General features: G+C 50.0%; 1 protein-coding gene across 12 annotated transcripts in view; it reads right to left on the minus strand.

The window, feature by feature from the left end:
• Positions 1-14651, minus strand: part of TRIM9 (tripartite motif containing 9) — a 71284-nt gene extending 56633 nt beyond the window's left edge. For all 12 annotated transcript variants that reach the window (XM_027794690.2, XM_055790817.1, XM_055790858.1 and 9 more), the window contains exon 1: positions 13757-14651. In XM_027794690.2, coding sequence (XP_027650491.2) covers positions 13757-14569 — 813 coding nt within the window. In that variant the 5' untranslated portion in view covers positions 14570-14651. The remainder of the gene's footprint in view (positions 1-13756) is intronic.
• Positions 14652-22507: the final 7856 nt, after the last annotated feature.

Raw genomic sequence — 22507 nt, forward strand, 5'->3', positions numbered from 1 at the left:
GGGCTCCCAGCAAAGCAGCAACAAAATGCACTCGCAGGAGCAAACAGCACTGTGGGCTGCAAGACATCACAGGCACTTCCACTGTGGAAAGGCCCCGAGGAGACACCTGTGCACCACAGGACAAGTCCTTAAGAGGAGGAATGCGTCTCATGCTGGCAGCTGTAACAGCCCCGAAATAAAATCTGTTTCGCAAGGCAAATAAATCGGTGCAACTTAATGGCTTGCTTAAGCAAGTGTAAAGCCCTGCTCAGAGTAGCACAGAAGCAGGTCCTCCCACCTACCACCCTTTGGGGACACTGCATCAGTATGGCCACGGCACTCCCCACATGGACCCCATCTCTCCCAGGCACAGGGAGGGCCCAGCCAGCTGACCAAGGCCACTGGAAACCAGATATCCCTGGGTGTGCTGGAGGGAGCATGTGGAGGGATGTGCAGGGCTGGGGCCAAAATTCTTCTCAGCAGAACAAGAGACCCTTCTCCCCTGTCCACTCTTCCTCCACCTGCCTCATTCACACCCTATCATCTCCATATCCCTTGTCTAGGGCCACGGATGTTACTGTTTTTTAATTAAAGACTACACTGTCTGCCACTCTAAACACATAATATTAAAAATAATCATTTGTGTATCAACTGTCTTGGAATAAATACTGATGTTTTATTGCAGAGCTGCACAGCTGCTGAGGCTACCTGCTTGTAAAATAGTCTCAGTAACAAAAAGGTATTTATGCACATACAAAATCGTGAACGCAGCAAGTTGTTACATAAACTGTTATATAAATTACTTACCAATAGCACATAAATTTTCAAATTCCACCAACCTCATGCTGGAGGGGTATATCACTTCAAGTTACCACAGCTATTCCTGATGGTAGGGATCACTCCACACAAATGAAGGAGGCAGAATCTGGCCTTAAATTACACACTCGGCACACATTTATGATATTACTTGTATTCAGAGATCTCATGGCTCCTTCAGACTGTAACTGCAAATCAACTTGGGAGACGCCAAACTAAGTGAACTGTCTGTTTAAACAAAATGACTGCAATATAATATATATTGATTTTGTAAACATTTTTCTGAGGTTAAAAGGTATTCATAGAGATGGTCACTGGGCACATAACTCTGCTCCAGATCCCTGCTAAGCACATTTATTAATAGGTCATATACTATAGCAGAGTCTCAGGCAGTCTAAACCAGCACAGCTCCCCTGAACTTGACACTGCAATACCTGTTCTTGCCAGGTGATGACATTGGTCCTGTAAGCTTCATTATATTTAATTTAAATCAAATGTATTTTGGGGCATGTACAAGTAAAGTGGATGTCTTCTTGGGTTCAGGAACCCTGCTGTGACGGAAACACTTCCAGCATAGTTTAACACCTGGTAGCTGCATAAATACAAACTCTACTTGTATGTTTTTGTTTCAAATCACACTCATTTTACTGTTTGTAACATAAAAGGTGATGAAAACCACATTCTCTAGAAGGGGATTGTTCCATGACCTACCTGAAGACAACTCTGAATAAACCACACTGCCTGGTACCCTTCAGACAGCCTTGGTGATCTGTGCTGGAAACCATCAGTCCACATGCTGGGTGAGGAAAAACTCCGGTATCCCACCCTTCCAATCCCAGCCACCTGATTAAATATGAGCTCAACTCACCTATTTTCTGGCTAGCACCTTTCCTCTCATTTGACAATATGATTGCTCTCTGTAGTAGGGAATCGCTGCCAATTCAATGATAAAACCCCAAGGAGCCCTTGCAGGACTGGGGGATGATGAAGCCCTCAGACACACAGACTTTATCAGGACCTGGGGAGGACCACTGCGTGCGCTTCAGATCACATGCCGACTGCCAGTCAGGTGCCATATCTGGAGCTGGGAAAGCACAAACCCCTCCAGTTTTGCAAGAGTACCTAGGTGGATCATTGGGTTTCTGTCAACTCTCATCACGTGCGCAGAACAGAGATGGGACAATCACTGTGGTCAATGGCATTTGATGGCATGATCTACACAAGGCTTTAGCTGTATCTTGAGACCATCAAGTTCTGCACATTTTGCCATTCCAGACCCACCTGGCATCAAACTGCTCAACTGTCATAGGACCACAGACCGGTTTGGGTTGGAAAGGAGCTTTATAAGTCCAACCTCCCTGCAATGAGCCAGGACATCTTCAACTCCATCAGGTCGCTCAGAGCCCCGTTCAACCTGACCTTGAATATTTCCAGGGATGGGGCATCTACCACCTCTCAGGGCAACCTATGTTGGTGTCTCACCACCCTCATCGTAAAAAGTGTCTCCCTTATATCTAGTCTGAATCTATTCCCTTTAGTTTAAAACCACTGCCCCTTGTCCTATCGCAACAGGCCCTGCTAAAATGTCTGTCCATCCCTCCCAGATCTCTCTGGGGCCACAGGCTGGTTTGTAAAATGTAGGGCTCTTAGACCTGACATGACTCATGACAACTGTAACAATTCACAGCTTTATTAAAGCCAAATTTGTGGCATATGGCAGGAATGGCTTTTATCCTACCATACACAGCCTGCTGTAGTCATGACATAAATTATTGCCCCAACTTTCCTTTTGATGCATCACAAGATGAACCGAGGTGCCAAATGCTGAGCACATGTGGTCCTGCAGTAAGACAATACGTGCTAATTGCCACAAATGACCTTGCGCGGTGTCATCCTCCTGACACTGCCTCTGTCGGGTTGCAAACGATCCCAGGAACTGAAACAGCCCACAAAAGTGTCCCGGTTTTCCCACTCAGCAGAAGAAACATCACTTAATTCCAGGAGGTATTCCCCCAGGTCACATGCAGCTCACATTTGAAGCAAGCTGTGTATTCCCCTCTTTTCTAGAGAAGTCACAGGGGAAGGATCATGCTCAGGGAGAAGATGCTTAAGTCAACGAATCTATGTCAATTTACTACAGCTGAGAAATAGGGCAGGAGCCTGGGGTAAAGAGCACCTGCTTATAAATCTGATCTCACTACTTCATTTCCAGTGCTTTCCAAGAACCTGAGCACAGCCAGACTTTGCTTCCCAATGGCACCCACTCTCAGGTGAAGACTGACCATGCAGCTACCAGCATGTAAGACAGCTACAAACCCCTGGAAATCAGACCTGTAAGGCATGAGCTAAAGCCAGCTAAAGCACTAATGAACAGCTCCACAAGCTTTGGTATTTTTCCCCACAATAACCTACTCATGCAAGTCTCAGAATCCCACCAAGAAGACGTGGCTTGCTTGCTCCTCCTCCTGCTGCACTGCACCGCACCGCACCGTGCTCTTGCTCGCTATGCACTACAAACTGCCCTACAACCAAACAAAGTAGCTTTTGCCTGAGCAGAAACAGGGTTGTTCCAAAACAAAATCCACCTGCACTGCTTCTCACAGCATCCTGCAGCCAGCTGACTTGCTTGTATCATGAAATGTCTCTAGTTCAGTCACAAAGAGGGTTCAAATGAGGTTTCAGTCTCATCAGGTAGAGCTTCTTACACTCCCTCCGTCACCAGGGGAATCATAGAGTCATTTAGGTTGGAACAGGCCTTTAAGATCATCCAGTCCACCCAGTGGTCTATTTCTCCTGAGAGCAGTTAGGAAAGGAGACAAACGTAATGCTACTAAAGAGCACTCCACTGTCCCTGAGTCCACCCCAGCTGCTGAAGCGCTGCAGCTGCAAGGTGGGCAAGGAGAATGCAGCTGGAAGCACAGGGTGGGATGGATCCTACCTCCTTTTCCCTTTCTTCCTCTCACCCTTCTCTCCTGCAACAGATGCATTCCTCCATGCCTCACACATCGTTATGAGACATCCCAGCAGCAAAGCAGTGTGGTGGCCCTCCTCTGGCACCTACCTACTGCTTACAGCTCATCAAGAAATCACACATTAGGCCAATCATCCACATCTGGCACATCTGTCAGAAGCAAATACCGGGGCATGGTAGCACAAGCCAGAATAACAGGCAGCGTCAGCCTGCATCTTGGCAGGGTCTGCCCACCGGAGATGTGGGCAAGTCACCAGCCTGCCAGCAGCGGAGGAAGGATCCTCCTTGGAGCTATTTGCAGAGTGCCCTTCACCATCTGACAACCCAGTGCCACAGCAGGAAATCAATAGAGAGCCTAACCATTGCCCAAGTCACAGATGGATCAACTGATTGGTCATCTGGTTCATAGCTCCAGAAGCACAGCATGATACACACAGTTGATACGATCAAATAACCTTCTTGCCCCTTGATCTGGGCTGTCATCTGCCATTCAGCAGAGCAGAGGGGAAGGTGCAGCGCTTGGCTCCCCTCCATCCTGCCAAGCAGCCAGAGGGCAAAATTTTAAATAGCACAAAACCACAACTCTTTGTGGGTATGGGATATTTTATTTTTTTTTTTTAGCCAACAACAAATTTTAACTGCTGCACTCTGAGGGAGGTGAGAAATAATCTCATAGGTGACAACTGTCTACACACTTGTTCTGATTCACCAAGCTGTGGGCTGATGGCGGCACAGACCTAAGCAAATGCCCTTTCAGGTCCTCATTTCCAGGGAATTCAGTGTCAAGACAGAAGAAGTGTTACAACAGGATGGATACAGGACAAACTCGGCCATGTCTGAGCTGTGGAGCTGAGTGAGTTCTATGCAACAGTGCGACATGAACCATTGCTACCGCTTCTCCTAGAAAAGACCTTCACAAAGAGCTGGCTGTAGATTAAAAACGGCATAAGAAAGAGGCAGTCAGCGGAACTACAAAGGAGCACTAATAAAATATATATCAGGACAATCAGAGGCATTTTGACTGGTTCCTCAGACAGCCAGACTAAGACTTAACTGGTTTTGCCATGAAAGTCGAAGCTTGTTTTACACTTCTATCTTGTACCTCGCCAAAGAAAGAGCGCTGTGTTCCCAGGAAACAGTGGCATCTGTCATCGAGCCAAGGGACAACGCCAGCTCTCACCCAGCACACAGTTAATCCCATGCTGTTTGCACATCAAGGGCTCTCACCAGTTTACCATTTCAGATGCCCCAGCACAAGAAAGCATTTAAGTCATGCCCTTAAATCTCTGAGACTTCAATTTAAGACTGAACATGTATGGAAGTGCTTTCCCAGGGAGAGAGGTTGATGCTCTCATTATGTCCTTGATGGGATTTCACCCAGCCCTGACAGCTACAATGCCCTCTGCGTTGTCGAAGTTCTCAGTACATCTCCATGTGTAGCAGGCGGTGCCTGATTATGAATTTGCATTACACCATGATCAGGTTGCTGGGCTGGAGGAAGGGAGCTGTGCTAAACATACATTTCTAAGAGGCAACTTTGAACAAGCTAGTGCAGTCTGAGGCAGGGGAAAGGACAGACAGGGAGGCTATGCAATTATTTGCCCAGGAGCATGTAGCAAATCCTCAGTAGGGAGAACTGACCTCCAGTCACAGCAACAAGCCCACCCCTTCTTTTTCCAGCATCCTTAGAGAAATGTTGCCACAGTTCACTTCCTCACTGCAGTATAAATAGCTGGAGCTGCACTTGACAGCATCTTCCCACTCCTCCCCTGCTTCAGGCTGAATCATCAGGTGCTTTGGATAACACAGTCCAGCCCTGCCAGGAAGGGGAGCAAGGGAATGGTGGCTCTGACCCCAAAGCAGTATGTCTGTGTCTTGAAATCAATAAATATGCCTTGTAAGAAACTATCCATTTCAAAGCTTGACACAACCCCTGCCCCTCCTTCTCCCATTCTCCCAGCTTTACATACTCCAGTGAAGAAACCACAGCAAAAAAAAAAATCAGATAAAACCGTTTGGAAAGGCATGCTTTCCTAACAACACCCTGGAGTCAAACCCAGACCTCTGAGTCTGCCTCTACAGACATAAAGGTCCTTCCCAAGCAGAAAGCCCACCAGCACAGCAAAGCCCCCAGCTAACAAAGGGACAGAGACCCTGGGCAGTCAGTGCACCGAGTGTGGGGCCAGAAAGGAGCAGTTCTTTCCACTGCCTACAGCTGATGCCTACAAAGGTCAAGAGGTAAAAAGCCGGGAGGAAGAAAGTGGTGAAGTTAAAAGAATTAGTGAATTAATGCCTCTTGAATCAAGGGGCATTGGTTATCTGGGAAGACAGAAGGGTTTTCATCAGAGAAGACCCCAAGAGCTGCAGGTGGATAGCAGCTGCAGTTCCACAGCACAGGCTTAAACGAGTGATGCTACGGATGCATTATGCACCCTTGAGCTGAAAAAGCGCAGCCATAAGCCATCTAATTCACACACACTAAACATGATAAGAAAAGGGAACTGACTGTGCAAATCCAGAAGGGCCAGCCAGGGGAAAGGGGAAAAAAAAAAAAAAAAAAGGAACTAAATGCAAGGGTCTGACCCACCAAAACAGAAGAAAAAACTGTATCACTGGTTGAAAGATGTGCCATGGTTCCAGGGTTCACGCAAATAATTCAACTGATCTTTGTCCAGGTGTATAGGCATTACACCTCTACCCCAAGCTGGAAAAAGCAGCAGCCCCAGCGTGGGAACCCGGGCTGGGATCTCCACATCAGGCATTCAAACTTGCAAACATGATCTTCCACTCAAATGGCTCAGTGCTGCGGCATCTGCTTCAGTGGAGCCCTCCCTGCTCATTTACACCAGCTGTGGATCTGACCTCCTGCTGTCGGGCAACGGCAACCCTGGCTCCAGGTCACAGCACTTCAGGCAACAAATACGCATGCCTTATTAACATCCCATCCTTTTTTAAAAATCCATCAACTAATATAAGGTTAGTAAAGGGGAAGGGGTAATTAACACTGATGGGAAATCCCTCAACTGTTAGATCCCTTCCAGAGCAATTTCTGCTGACTGTGTTATGGAACTGAGTGTGTGCCTATTAATGTGCCTGTGTTTCTGTAATTCAGGGAATTTAGTTAATCAAATGCAAAACCAGAGCGCAAAACCTAGTCCATGCTGCACCCACCGTGTTTTAGTTTGGTATTGCCTCTCACAGTCAAGGACCTCTCTGTTATCACCTGTTGCTACAGCCACATGCTGGCTTAAAAAAAATTTCAAAATAAACTTGGTCTTACCTTTCCTAGCTAGAAACTCTGCTCTTAGCAGAAAAAGTTGAGCCTCCGCTGAGCTTTTCCAGCCAGCTCCATGTCAGGCTCTCCCCCAAAAAGGTGTATTCAATTCTGAAGGCAAAATGCGAGTTAGTTCAGACAGCCACGAAAATTTTCCTCAGTATAGGAAAGCTGAATTCTTTGACATGCTGTTCTCAGCTCTGGTCTCCTTTGCATTATAAATGGTCATTTCACCTTTCTGCATTAATCAGTGAGGTGCCACTGGTATGGATGAGAGCTGGGCCCAGTTTCTATATACATATGTGTCTCCCTGTTACAAAGTTTAATAGTTTTCATTTTTATGACTGCCTGCTAGGACCCTCATCCACTAAGCAACCCCTCAAAAGCAGTCCCAGAGCACCATCTTACTTGCACAGCCTTTTCAGTTACAATGTGGATGGTCCATGAGAATTTGAGAAATTCACCCAGAGTTCTAGTACCACTGCTTTACTCTTCACAGTAATTGAGCTACTGCTGCACCGGCCTCTGCCTCTCCTTCTAGGATGCTACCTGAGCTAGGCTCACCAGAGATTTACATGATGAGATCTCTTTGCCTTATGTGCTTGCTCTAAATAGATATTTATCCAATTCATCCCAGCAGGACTATCTGAATGAACAGGGAATGAGCTGGCTTATTTATAAGCCAATTTAACAGGTAAAATGCATACCACAGCCACACAGAACACCTCACCTCAAGAACAAACAAAGCAAGGAACAAAGCTGACAAAAGAGCAGCTTGGAGAGTTGGGGAGCTGTAATGTTTCAACTGCGATTTTTTAAAAATTATTCTTTCATACAGCTGGGAAGAGCACATGCAATTTAAAAGCACTCTGTTTTAAATGAATATGTATGTGAATCATGCAAGTTAATTAAGAGATGCACAAGACTCCTTCAAACTTTAGGAAAGAGAATGAAAATATCTCCAAATGGTATGTGTTGGGTCTCTAGAAAGAACACTACAAGACTTCTTAACAGGATTTTGTAGTCATATGTGAACAGGTTCTGTTAAGTGACACCAACCCAAGTTTTCCCTCTAAAAACCTGAACTTTTGGGTGCTGGTTTATTTAGAAGAATGTGAATAAGCAATGCAGAGCAGCCCCATAAGCCTCTTGAGAACATATTACCAACAAAGATCCACTCGGCACCACTGTCAGCTCTCTGAACACATCTTGTGAAACCTGGTAAATAAGCACCAATGCCTTTTTCTCACTCTCATGTAATTTATTTAACAAAAGGCGAGGTTCAGTGTTTGCTCTGCTTATTCATTCTCCTGTTTTTTCAGGACAAGGATGTGGTGATAGGAGAATCTCTGGTGACGTACTGATACCTGCTGAAAGTTCCACGAAAGAGAGACAAGAATTAGAATCATAGAATAATTTAGGTTGGAAAGGACATTTAAGGTCATTGACTTCAACCACATTAGTCCATTTTTCACCCATTTCAGCTGCAGTGCTCCTGGCTTGCGCCACAGTAAACACAGCAACAAATATCAAGCCAGTGGGATTCCCTTCACTCATGAAGTGGACAAGAGAAGAAAAAAAATCAGATATAACTGTGTGGGGGGAATGGAATGGGTTTGGTATTTACAGAGCACAGGAACCTTCTGGATGAAGACAGATCCCACCAGACACCAGTCTGCGCAGAGATGCTTAAAAGCCTTTGGAGAGCCTGAGCACAGATGGTGCAACACAGCATCGCCCTGTCAGGTTGGTGTATTTTTGGACTTCCCACTGGAACTGACGAAGCTGCAGTGATTTACACCCGCTCTGAGACAGCTCTGGGCCCACTTCCATTTGCAAATAACTAAAAGGACATCTCCTGGCATCAAGTGCCACGTGGGCTCCAAGAACACCTCGTAGAACTTGCTGTACCGCATTACCTTTGATTAACATGATATTCATGGTTGCTCCTTACTCCATTAATAGCAGTAAGTGTAGAGGAAAGAGCCACCTGACAGAAAGCTGTTTTCTAAATAAATTAATACAAGAAGGCAGCATCACCTCTGGATCCCAGGCAGACACAAGCTGGTGTAAATCCATGGACCTTAGTGACATTTCTCTGATTTTTTTCAACTTCAAAGCATCTCAGCCTGATTGCCACTCTCAAGGATTTGGCCACAGAAAAATGGAGCACTCAGGAAGTCTGTTTGGCATTGCTAGAGAAGAACAGGAGGGATGCTGCTGCTGCAGATGGCAGGTGATGGAACAAGGGTGGTGGGATTCTGGAAGGCCATCAAACAAAGGCTTGGGAAAAAGCACTGCATGCAACAGGAAAAGATTAAGGATTCTCCCTGCTTCTGTTTTAGCAGTAAATATTTTACTTTTGCAAAAGCAAACAGATCTTCATCATACAGCAACTCCCTGGATACTTCCCCAAGCGCTGTGGACCGCAGAAATCACCACAGACCCAACAGCAGTATGTTCTCAAGGCCTCAAGAAAGCAACACCCCATGGAAGATTCTCCAGCAAATAACACAGAGACCCAGCCAAGTACGCTAATGAATAATGCTGTTTGCTTGTCCCTGTCTTGGCTCTGATGCCTGCTGTCCCCTGGGCAGAAACTAAGAGGCACTGGTAGTGTTTTCCACCCCTTATTTCACCCCAGATGTGTGAACCAATTGGAATAAAGTCGTACCTAGTGTACATGGGATTTTTTGTTCTTAAAAGACGTCCCCACACATCCCTCATCCCATCTGTGCTAGTGACAGTCTGGATAAGCTGAGGTCTAGATAATACCTCTGCTAATTAGCCTCTGACTGCTAACAGTCATTACAGCTGATTCAACAGAGTGCATAATGTCCGTTCACAGTGTTGGTCTCTACTGCAATCTGTAGAGATGCTGCAGGGGTTTGCAATCTGAGGATGGTTTGTGTTTTCAGCCTGGGCAATCCCATCCTGGGCAGTTAAATCACACATAAAAGTGAAAGCACTATTTACCTTCCACTGCAGTCAAGACCTGTTTCTGCTCCACTACAAGAGGAACTGAATAGGCTGCCTAACCTGCTCCCCTTTCAGCATCAAGGCAAAGCAGACAGTGGTCCCACCCCAGAGTCTTGGTTTAAGGCAAAAGGAATGTGAAAGAGATGCTAGTGGGGAAAAAGAGGCAAAGCCCCTGAGCCCCTGTAAAGAAAACCCATGATCTCAACCCAGAGCAGAGTGAAGCTTCTTGCTCAACTGCCCAAAAGGAGAGCACAAGCTTGCATCAGCATTCACTGTGGGACCACTGACCTCTTCAGTTTATTTCTGCACCCAGTAAATCCAGGTTCATGCTTGCTGCAGTTGGGATACCGATCTCAAAGACAAAAGCAGGCTCTGGCAGGCATGACCCACTCCAGGGAGGGTATCCAACCACAAGGTGAGACATACCAGGCACTGTGCAGAGGATAGCCACATACACAACAGCACTGGGCCACAACCCAGAAAGCTTTCACACCTGCTTAAAAGCCACTACAAGAAACCATGAACTTCTGGGAAATCTTTCTAATATGCATCGGCAGGGGTAAAATGTTTTTAAGACAGAGCTTGATCAACTGATGGATGGGATTCACGGCTGTCAGAGACACCTAGGGACTGCACAGTGTGACCCCGGAGGTCCATTCCAGTCCATCTGTATATATGTATATATCTATCTCTCCACAAAAAAAAAACATTAGCAAGCTGCTGAGCCTGCACTCACCACATACTTCCCAGCAAAAAGCAAGAGGAAGTTGAATGCACAAAGAATAAACGATTCAGCTCCATCTTGTGTTTCTGCTTTTGACATGCCAAGCAACACTCCAGCTTGTCAGGACAAAATCCAGACAGCTGCAATATATGTACAAAACTGGGACAATTCAGATTAAAAACCCATTTTCCTCTATGTTTCTCTGAATATTTACCCCTCTCCCAACAGCTGTCCTGAAAGGTAGATAGGAAGAGAGAGGATTTCCCACAATCTGTGGCCGGCTTAGAAATCCTAGCTCCCTGAATTATGTTTTGATTGTGCCTCAGCACAGATTATTTTGAAACAATCATCTGCGAGAACCACACAATCAGCACTCTGCTAGAGGAAAGCAAAAATTGGGGCAGTTCCCAAAGAGGTTTGTAAAATCCCCTTTGGTCTCCTTTCTAAAGTGAAGCACGCTGCACTTAACAGCAATTGCCTAGGGCCCAGCAATCATGTACTGACGCGTGAACACTGCTTTCAAGAACAACAGCTCATCAAGGCAGTCTCGGGTCATTGCAGACTGCAGCAGTCTCCTTGGGTCAGAAATTAAGAGCACAGATGTATCCCAAAGAACATTTTGCGCTGAGAGGTGTTGTAATCACAGAGGAGAATTGAAGAGTTGACAATTCTGTCCTTTCCTGCAAGCTGTAGGTACTCATTACAACCACTCATCACAGCAAAAAGATCAGGCAAAAAAGGAACAGTCACCCTCTCAGCAAGTTTGTCTTGCTGTCAAAGGCCTCTCTCCTCAAAAAATGACACACAGATACTTTTGCGAGAAGTTCACCACTCAAATCCACAGGTGGTTTGGTTCCTAATGCCCAGTACAGGATAAAGCCTGAAATATCAACAGCCTCTCCCCTTGATTTTGTTACATGGCATCTCCAGGAGCAATCTGAGCTCTGGCCATGAAATCCCTTCTTCAGTTATACTGTACTGCCACATTTGACTCGGTCTCCTTTCCCTCCCCTAACACAAGCAAACATCACGAAACAGCAGTAACTCCCTGCAGAAACGCAGGCTCACTCAAAGCAGGTGTGATTTCACTTTCTCATTTCCAAAAATCTGAGAGAAATCACATGAAAATCATTATGTCAAATAATGTCACAGTTCCACGTCTGTTAGCTACATCAATGAAAATCTGCACTGCTAAAGCTCTCCCCCGTGAAAAGGTATTCTGAAAGAAAAGCTAAGCATTCAAGGAAGAGCAAGCCATCCTAATCAAGAAAACAAGGACTGAACCTGAAGTATCCGAGTACTTGCATATGAAGTTGTCCAGATGCTCACGTGTCTAAGCAAGCACCTTGCTGCACCTGAATCAAAGCAGGAAGGTGAAGCTAAAACCTTATGAAAAGGCCTGGCACCCATCAGGTTTCTCTTGTGCTGGAGAGCAACATCGACAGCTGGACCCAGCTCCACTCCTGCTCTGTGTCATCACAGATCGAATGGTTTCATCCTCCACCAGGAGCTGGGCCAGGACCAGACTCTGGAGAACAGACCGCTCTCGTGGAGCAGGCACTTACTGGGTTTTGTAACAGGCAAGAGAAAGAAGATACTCACAGCATCCGACAGCTCATGCTATGCTAACATGTCAGTGAAGAGCCCCTGCGCTCCTGTGAGTGGGTGAGCAGTCACCTGTGCATGGTGCCCCCCAGCAGCCCAACACCAGTTGGGTGCTCCCGCTGGTCTTGGGAGTAGTGACAGCACCCAATGCGTAAGGACAAGGGCATGGGGCACCAAAACTGCTCTGGCACACGGGCTTCATCTTTGCAAGAGTGCTGAAAAGCTGGGGAGGAGGTAAAAGGGGGTCAGGACAAGCCCTATCCAGCAGCAACAGGAACTGCTGTACCCTCTCCACCCACGGCAACATAATGCGGTTACGCTCTCCCCACAGCCCTCTCAAGGGGCATCATGTCAAGCGACAGCCTGTCCCTGTATGCACCCAATGACCCAACACAGGGTGCAGAGCTGCAGCTCAGCAGTCTGCATCCTCCACAGAGCCACACACCAGCACGCAGCCTGCCAAAACATGACAGGGATGTTCCTGTCAAAGTGATCCAGCCGAGCCCCTTTTGATGGGGGAGGGGGGGGGGAATCACACACCTACTCATCTCTCCCCAACTCCTTGTCACAGGTCCCTCCACCTGCTCCTGCCTGCACAGATTTGCTGGAGCAGAGGACAATTATTTCAATGTTCATCTGACGAGTGATGCTCATCCCCTTATGCCCTGTCCGCCTGTGTCCCAGTCACTTCTGCCCCAGTTCCTTCAGCGAGGGGGTCACTGGCTCAAAGAGGGAGGGAGGCAGCGGAGTTGAGCTGAAGCTAATACCAGCTGCATCCCTGCCTCAAGCACTGCAAGCCTCTCCTCCAGCGAGGATGCGTGTGGGAGTGAGTACGCTCAAGAGGAGCTGATCAGTATTCAGTGAAAGGCTCCGCTACCGCGCTGCCTGCTCACCCACTGCCGTCCCTCCTCCTCCCCATGATGGTGTGCGGGAGGAGGCAGCAGCCCTTCCTCAGCAGCAGCCCTTCCTCAGCAGCACCCAGCTCCCGCATCCCCGTCCTCCCCCGCCGCAGATTTATTTCATGCCATCCTCCTCATGAAAGCATCGCTCCCCATCACTTTTCCAGCTCTGCAGCACAAATGTCCCTGATCCACCCCCACAACATCACCCATGGGTCCTGGCTGGCTCCCTCGGCAGAGCTTCGGCTCGTGGGGGCATGGCACGATTTGGTGACCCACGAGGAGCATTACCTGCCCCGTGCCAGGGGACAACTCTCATCTCAAGCAAGGGTACGAAATGCAGCCCCAGCGCAGGAGGGGGCGAGTGGCGATGCTCCCAGCCTGCCAGCTGAGGCAAGGTGGGCTTCATGGGGCAAGGTGGGCTGGACAGGCGGCCCCGCACGGCCACCTCCAAGCCACCAGGCTCGGCCGGGGCTGCTGGCAGAGGCCAGCCCGGGGCCGGGTCTCACCTTATGGAGCTTCCACATGGCGCCCAGGGCTTTGACTTCGTGGCTGGAGTGCTTGCCCTCCTCGAGGCACTGGTAGCAGACGGGGCTCTTGCACTGCACGCAGTACATGCTGTGGTTCTCCAGCTCGTGGTCGGTGCAGGTGGAGATCTTGCGGGGGCTGAGGCGGCGGCTGACGCGACCCTGGGCCGGTGGGACCAGGCGGTGCTTGGCCAGCGGGCCCCGCGGCGGGTGGCAGCGCAGGCGGCAGGGATCGCAGTAGAAGACGTCGCACTGCTCGCACATGACGGCCGCCTCCTTGGGCGCCTTCTCGCAGAGCTGGCAGCGCAAGGCCGCCGCCCTGCCTTGCTGGTAGCGGTCGATGACGCCCTCCAGCAGGCGGTTGCGGGGGAAGCCACGCAGCCCGCGCTCGTCCAGCACCAGGCTGCGGTGGCACTGCGGGCAGGTGAGGCAGGCGTTCCGCGGCGGCGGCGGCGCCAGGGCGGCGGGGGGCGGCGGGGCGGCCGGCGGAAAGACGCGGACGCCGTTGGGGGATTTCTGGCAGGGGGTGGTGGGAGCGCTGGCGAAGCCGCCGTAGGAGCCGTAGCCGCTGTCCGCCTCGCTGTACAGGCTCATTTTATCCAGGTCCAGGTAGTCGTAGTCGGAGACGGCCGAGCCCGAGGCGCGGCGGCTCTGCGGAGACTCCGACTCCGGCGTCTGCACCAGGATGTTGCGGGCGCACGCCTGGCACAGGTTGTGCGAGCAGGGCAGGATGATGGGCTCCCGGTAAAAGGAGCCGCACACCGGGCATTTCAGCTCCTCTTCCATCTCTTCCATAGGGGAGGGAGGGCAACGGCGCGGCACCGGCAGCGGCCGCGGCAGAGCCAGAGGAGCCACCCGCACCGCCCCACGCCTCAGCGCCGACTGCCTGCCGCCCGCCCGCGCTCCGCTCCGCCCCGCCCCGCGCCTCGCCATTGGGCCACCGCCGACTGGGAGGCGGACTGCGCGTTGCGACTGGCTGCGCCGCCTGTTCGTCACCCGCCCGCCCGCCGGCGGCGCTGCGGGGGTCTCTCCTCAGGGCTGAGGTGCGGAGCTACGAGGTCGGTGCCAGCCCACGGGGCTTGGCCCTGGGACCACCCCCGCCGCGGCTCCCCCCGCCTCGCATCCCGACCGTGCGTCCTGCGGCAGCTGTCCCTACCGCCACGGGCTGCTCGCCTTCCCCGCGGGCTGCTCGCCTTCCCCGCAGCAGCCTGCCCCAAGGCCCAGGGGTGCCCCCCAAGATGGCGGCCTCCCTCGGGCCCCCACACTGCGGTGTCCCGTGGCCGTTGAGGGGCTTCAGGGGTCTCGCTGCCGGCAGCGGGAGGGCCGGCAGGGTCCCGCTGCGTGCGGCTGGCGCGTCGGGGCTGTGTGTTGGGTCACTGTAGCGAGAGGCAGGTCCCAGCCCTCAGGGGTACTGCGGTGGTCGGCTCAGCCTGCAGGGAAGGTGGCCTGGGCTCCTTGCAGAAAATCCCCGCTAGTTCGATGGCCGCAGGACTGTTTGCAGCCTCTCTGCTGTTTGGTTTGTAAGGGGACCCAGCAGGTGAGGCTCCGCTGTGGGGGGCTTTTGTGGGGCACTGAGCCCTGTGGCCCTGGCTGCGTGACAGCAGCAGTGCTGCAAAGGGCAGCAGGGTAAGAAAGGAGCCCCCATTCCAGGGAGAGTGTATCTGAGGGGAAGCTTTGCAGAGGACGGGGCATGTGTGCGATACAGGGGCGCTCCAGGGGCTTCTGCAGTTTCCCCTGACAGCACAAGGTGACTTGCTGGAGGCGAGAAGCCTGCTGAAGGACTAGGTCGTGAGGCTGTAATGATAATTATTAGAGTAACCACACAAATATAATGCAACACACTCTTTCTATTAACTGTATCAGTAAGGTGACTGCGTCAATAGGCAGGTCTGCTCTGGCATGTTGGGGGCACAGGCAGGGTGCTTGGGCTGGCATGCCATGGTCCCTGAGCCTGGGGTGCCCGGTGGGTGTGAAGGGGCCTGGTGGGTCGCCTGCGGCTGGCTTGTCAACTGTGCTTAGTCTGAAGGTCATCTAAGGTCTTCAAAATATCCTGGCAACATGCAATGTGGCATAGCGGTTCCTTTTCAGCCAACGGAAAAATAAGATTCCTTGGAATGTCTCTGTGTTGTCTCTTATTCCCCTCTCTGTGCATGTGTTTGGGGCTGCCTGTTAGCGCAGTTGCTCTGCACCTCCCGTGACAGTGTCTTTGGACCTCTCTTGGGAGAGAAGCCGTGAAGTGAGAAATATGGTATGGGAGCTTGAGGGCAGAGTCCGGCCTGGACTGTGAAATTGGTGCTCAGAGGGGCTGCAGAGTCTGCGAAGCCACCGTGGGGGCGGTGAGGAGCCAAAGGTTGGTTTCTCATTCCGCCTATGCGGCGCAGGGCCCTAGCCCAAAGGAAAGGATGAACCCTTGCTGCTGTTCACAGGCAGTTACTGAGGGTGTGGAGAGATTGGCTTCGGGATCCCGATGCTCAACAGCCAAGCCATGGGGTGACACAGGGGGATTTGTGGCAAAGCTGGGGAAACTGAGGCAGGTTCACAGCAACTCCCCAGTAACCATGAGAGGGTGAGGGCTGGATGCTGATAGGCCCCTGTGACTGAGGCTTTGGCCAGTCTGGGGCCAAGGACCGAGCTTAGCTGCAGCTCCACGATCCTGGGCAGAGGGGTGGGGGAGCCCCCAGTGAGGCATGTCAGGGCAATTAAGTGCTCTCCAGTGCCCTGACACACTGTGTGATGGTCCCTACTGGCAGGGATGATCTTGTGGCTTCCAGGAGAGGCAGGGATCTGACTGGTGCTGGAAACATCTGGACAGAATGGCACAGTCACTTGTGCTCTCTCCTCCAGCTGCTTGTACGTGCATGTCCAGAGTGCTGGGAACTGGTAGATCCCGCTACCCCAGAAATCAAGGTTATTATTTGAAGTAGCCAAGCTACATAATACTCTTGCCACTGCTCTTGGGCGTACCTGTTTCCATGGTGGGGAGATGACAGCAGTACTGGGGGGCACCCAGAGCTGTCTGTCCCCTACTCATGGATTGTGTGTCCCTGACATGGGGCTATCTACCCCCTTCTTGAGGAGTCATTTGTTGGCCACTGTTGCTGAGCCACACTGTTAATCTGAGCCTTGGGCAGATGAAAGGGATATGGTGCGAGTGGCCATGGTGGCACAGACCTATTGTCAGCTGCTTAGTAGTTCATCCCTCTGCAGGGACATGAGTGACTCCGCAAGCCGGGACCGCTGAGCCTGAGCTGCGGTGCTGCGTGGGCGAGCACAAGGACAGGTAGCAAAGGGATCAAGCCGGAGGAGGGCATCACTCCCAGCATGCCTGCCCATTAGCCAACAGCTAGGGTAGGTACTGAACAGATTTGAGTGGGATTTATCAGACTGAGCCTTGAAAAGTCCAATCCTTTGAAGGGATAGCTTCAGGCAGGGGCACCAAGGGGCTCTTCCATCTCCACTGGGTTCATCCAGTTCCTAGGATCTAGCGAGCAGGTACAATTTCAAGCTCCCACACTGGTTTTCAGAAGGGGGAGAAGCCCAAGAGCTGAGATGCACAAGGAAGGCACTGCCATTTCTCATCCTGATAAGGAGAACAGGACTTCCTGAGTCTTCCTCTCTTCTGCTCTGTGCAGGGGTGCCCTGTACTTTCCTTTCTGCTTCTTCAGGCTCCTGCTGGCTCTATATCGACCAGACACCATGGCTTCCCCTGGACTCTGCTGAGCTTTCCTCATTTGCTCCCTTTTGGTGTCTGCTCAGAGCTGGTCATTTTTTCCCTGCTCTCCTTCCTTTAGCTGCCCTTTTGTCAAAGTAAAACCATCATTTCTTGTTTGCTCTGCCTCTTGTTTCCTTTGGCCATTTTTCACTCTGGCAGGTATATGATGCTATTTCCGCTGTAGTGATATGCTGATCATGTAAACAGGCATAAAAAGAAAAAAGTCCTACAGTGAGGAATGCAGCCAGTGCATTTGGAAGCAACCCTTGTTCGTAAACATTTAGCTGTTTTCTTCTTGGCGCAGCAGCTTATGCCTTCACTTTCATCTCAGCAAGAGGCAACTGTCCCCATGCTCTGGCTGCGTGTTATTTAGTCAGACTTGTTACTGCCCTGAGAACTGTGCAGCATGCAGCTGTGAACGTGCAGTAATTACTTGACCCAACTTCAACATTTATTTGTCTAATGTCGCTGTGATCAGTGATTACAAGTTAAGGGCTCAAGAAGTCATCTTGTTCTAAGCTAGCTTTTGCTTTTCTCATGTGCCTGTTGCCAGGAGCTTCAGCTTTAGAAGTAGCCCCAGCTCCCACTCCAGGAATGGTGCATTTCCATTTCTGTTGCAACCAGCCTCTGTTCTGGGGGATGCAGAAGACACTGCTGGGCTGAGAATTAAAGTCATTGGGACCCTGTGTAAGCGCTGTTGCATCCCCTTGGTGATTTGTAATAACAAGATGCACTGTTATAATGAATATCAACTGCCTGACAGCTTGCAGGTGTTCACTTTCTGCTGGAAATGTGGATTAGAAATGTGGATCAAGCTTGGAGATACTGGCAAGAGCAAGATGGGGCAGTGGGTAATGCTGTTTGAATCGTATGTCGTGTGTTACCCCCCGTAAAAAAGATCACAATGCTACTGCAGTTCTGTTAAACCAATCAGAACGCCACAGCAATGGGTACGATGGAAGGGCTGGAGGTGGCCCATGGTGCTGGGACCTGCTCCCGCATCCCCCTCCAACATCCATCCCAGCTCCCAGGTTGCTCAGTTGTTCCCTGAAAAATAAGAATATGGGGAAAGAGAAGACGGGCAGATGTCACAAGGGCTACAAGGCACCACAAGTAGAGAGAGGAAAAGGCATGGAGAGCATGAAAGGCCCTAGTCTCACCAGTTCCCTGGCAGGATGGAGGCATGGGCTGGGGTGATGACCAAGACTTGCCCAGTGCTGGGAACTGGAGGGAAGAATCTAGCACAACATTCTAGAGTTATCTTGGGGAAGGGAAAGTCTTCATCACAAACTGGGACAAAAGATCTGAACCTCAGCATTTCTCCATGGAAATTCCGCAGTATTCTGTTTTGTAAAATCCTCATGAGAGGAAGCTCTTGGTGATGGTGACACAAAGGTGGAGGTGGGCAGCTGGAAGCAGGTCCCAAGCTCACCCAGCGGGACCTGCAGGACATGCAGGGACCCCCGGGCAGGGGGAGCGCTGTGTGGCAGGACACTGAAGGCAGAGGGCTGGGAATCCTGCTTGGGAGGCAGGGGCTGTTTCCTCCGTTTTAACAACAAAATGTTTTTTTCTTGTTAATCTTATCCTGATGACAAATAACCTAAACTTCGCTTGCTTTGGGCAACAGTGATTCCTTAAACCTCCACTGCTTTACATTTATGTGTGTGTATGTGCAAACGTGTGTCCACTACAAAATTTTCTGCTGAGTTCCCCACCAGCAAAAGGACAGAAGGAAGGTGGGACTTGGGAAATCAATAGCATTCACATCTTAGACTGGATTGAGGAGCAGCAGGTCACAAAGCTGAAGGCTGTCTGTCGCTAATTAATCTGCTAGCATCATCCCTGTGATGCTGATTGATTTCCATCCACTGGAGCAGAGAGGAGGGAGCCTGCCTGGATCTCCCGACAAGTGGGTTGCCAGCGGGATCTCAGGAAGGTGATAGATTGTCTGGCTCCCACCTTTGCTTCTCTGTACTGCACAGCATTTTTGGGTCCAGGTTGGGATTACAAAGGGAGAGGTGGACTGGGGAGACGATGGTATGCCGCACAAGGGCACACATGTGCTTCAGGTAATGGGTAGCCAGGAGGGTGAGTTTAGGTTGATTTATGAGGCCCTGAGCTGGGCTAGAGCTAATAAATAAAGGAGAGGAATGAGCCAAGACAGAGCGCTTGGCAGTCTCCTTTATTCATCGCACTCTTGTAACACCTTGAAGAGATAAACACAAGAGTGGAGAAGGGCTCCGGGATGCCATCCTGAGAGGACGGGGTTGGGACATAGCTGGGGTGCCCCAGGGCCTTCCCAGAGGTGCCGCCATGCTGCTGGAGAGGCCTCAGGTGTCCAATGCAGGCAGATGATCTTCCACTACCGCATGGGAAACCTACTTCAAGCTCTGGAAATGTGTTCTCCTCTCAGGCCTGGAGGTACCACGTGAGGTGCCTTGCCAGGTGTGTAGGGCCTCTCCAGCCCTTTGTACAGGAATACACCCTTCCCTGTGTCTACTGGAAACATTTCAGCGCATGCAGCCTGGAATTAGACTTGCCTTTTTATGACTTCAAGACATTGGCAGTTAATTCATCCTATCATCAACCAATATACCCTGATCCTCCTTCTCCTCAGTCATTTTGAATGGATGAGCTCTTGGCTGACAGCAGAAATCCTTGTTTATTAGTCCCTGCATGCATGCATGACCTTGAAATCCATATCCCCACTGTCATTCCACTCCCCCAGATCACTCAGAGTTTTCAACATATCCTGCTTCTTCTCGGCACTGAGGACACCTCCTGGCTTTGCATCATCAGCACATTTGCTGAGGTCACTGTCATCTTTGGCGTCAACATCATCAGCAGAAATGCTGGCAGGATGTCCAGCAGGGTCTGACACTCCCAGGGCTCTGCAGTAACTGCCTCCCAGCACAAATTTTCAGAGCTTCTTGCCAGTTACATCATTTGCTCCAAGCTCCGATTCAGATGCACTGAAGAAGCTCAGAAGGTTGAAACCACCTCCCATTTCTTTCTGAGGTCTCTTCTTTCCAAGGAAAAGTGTCAAATTATTGTGGGTGATCAGCCTTCATCGAACCCAGGTGGCATCTTCGCCCGTTTTATCTCACTGTCACCAACTTGTCTGGACATGAGGGATCCAAGAAACACTTTGTGCCTGTAGCCAAACCGTCAAGTTTTTGAATGTTTTGATGGCCAGTTCTTAAGAACCAATCTCCCCTTGCCCAGGACAAGTTGCTTTCCATTGTGCAGAGCCTGCTGCAGTCTGAAGGCTGTTGCCAGCCCTGTTGCCTCACTTCTGGCAGTGAACTGCAGCTTCCTGGGATAGTGATGAGCTTTCCTGAGGCTAGATGGATTTTGGAGGCTAGAGAAGAGATTCCCAATGGCAAAACACTCAAGGCCAGAATTTTTCCTTTTTGTAGGATACAGGCAAAGCTGCTGGGAAGTAGTGACAGAGAAGCCCTGTGTACCTAGGTGATGGCATGAGTGCCATCAAATCACAGAACTGTAACTCCTATTTCAGACAAGCAGCACCCATTCAGTCACAGGAGATTTGCCCATTTTTGAGCTTGGGGCTGAACCGGTGTTGGGAGGAGACTTTCGACTGACCTCGTCAGGCTCTGAGTCAGGAGCTACACAGATCACAGTCAGAGTCAGTAACTCACTGCCTGCCTCCCGCCCCTGCTCTCCAAACAATTACACTTAGGGCTTGTTTGGCTGATGAGCGACATCTCTAGACTTAGGTCCCCAATACACCAAGAAATTTATTCATTGCCACCCGCAAAGAGTGGGTGTTAAATAACCCCCTGGTTTGTTACTGCTTAAATCCCTCTGAAAAACCTACAGAGGTGGCTGAGGCTGCTGCTTGCTGTGGGCAGCTGAGCCCCTTTGGTGGGGAGTCTGGGTCCTAAGAAACACTAATGAGAACATTAGCAGTGTAATTGTTTTAAATATTTAATGATTTTTTCCTTTAACAGACTTTAATTACAATCGCTGAGCACACGCTTTCCTTATTAAAACCAGCACTTAAGCAGCAGCACAATGTAAAGATAAAACCCCAAACTTGGCAGAACTGTTGTTCTCAGAAAAGAACATCTCTGAGGATGTTTCATCAGTGATGCCAGCAGTGACAGTGGGCAACAGCAGGTGCGTGAGCCCCGGTGTGGCCATGACTCTCTGTTACCTCCTGAAAACATCTTCTGAAAATCACTTCTGAAAATAAGATGGCAAAATTGCTCCATCAGGTAACTCCCAGCCTGGCAATATGCCAGGACCTGGGGATGTCTGACTGTTGCAGGAGGATTGTGAAAGGTAAGCTAAATGCTTAAATGATGTCTCAGAGTGAGACGTATTGAAAATCTGTAAATCTAAATTTTTTGTTTACTTTCAAAGGTGGCATCATTTTTTGGTGTGGGTTTTGTTTTTTGTTTTAGTTGGTTTTTTTTACTCTGGGCAGCTTGTGGAAAATTTCTGATTTTAATCAAGAGAGCGCAGAAACCATTGCTAATACACAGGAAGAGCTAAGCTGCAAGTATAAATTGTGATGCTCCTTTGACCGTTGCATCACATGCTGCCCACTTACTCATCTCCCTGAGATTAATGCCCCACTTCTCCAGCCTGTGACTCATTTTGGAGAACAGCAATATTAACTCATCCCACCAGAAAAATCTGTCCTTCCTCCCACGGGCTGGGTTTGTCTTCTTCCTCCTTTTTCTGCTGCCCAAAGGCTTGGCTGGGGAACATTTAGTGGTTCAGAAGATGTGTTGAAGGTGTGATATTCCCTGCGTCTTCAGCATTGAAAAGGAAACTCGCTCCGACCAAAATTTGTTGGTTTCGCAAACGTTCCAAGGCTTCTTTAACCACAGTAGGGTCCTGCCATAGGGAGCCATAACACGTGCAAAGCCCTAGCAGAGCGGTCATGCCAATCCACATGGATATTTAGCTGTGCTGAGCCAGTCTGTGTTTGGTTTCTCCAGCAGCAATCTGAGTGATGGAGGGACATGTGCTGGTACAGCACGCAGAGG

The sequence above is a fragment of the Falco peregrinus genome, chromosome 1 (assembly GCF_023634155.1).
Source record: "Falco peregrinus isolate bFalPer1 chromosome 1, bFalPer1.pri, whole genome shotgun sequence".
Taxonomy (NCBI): Eukaryota; Metazoa; Chordata; class Aves; order Falconiformes; family Falconidae; genus Falco; species Falco peregrinus.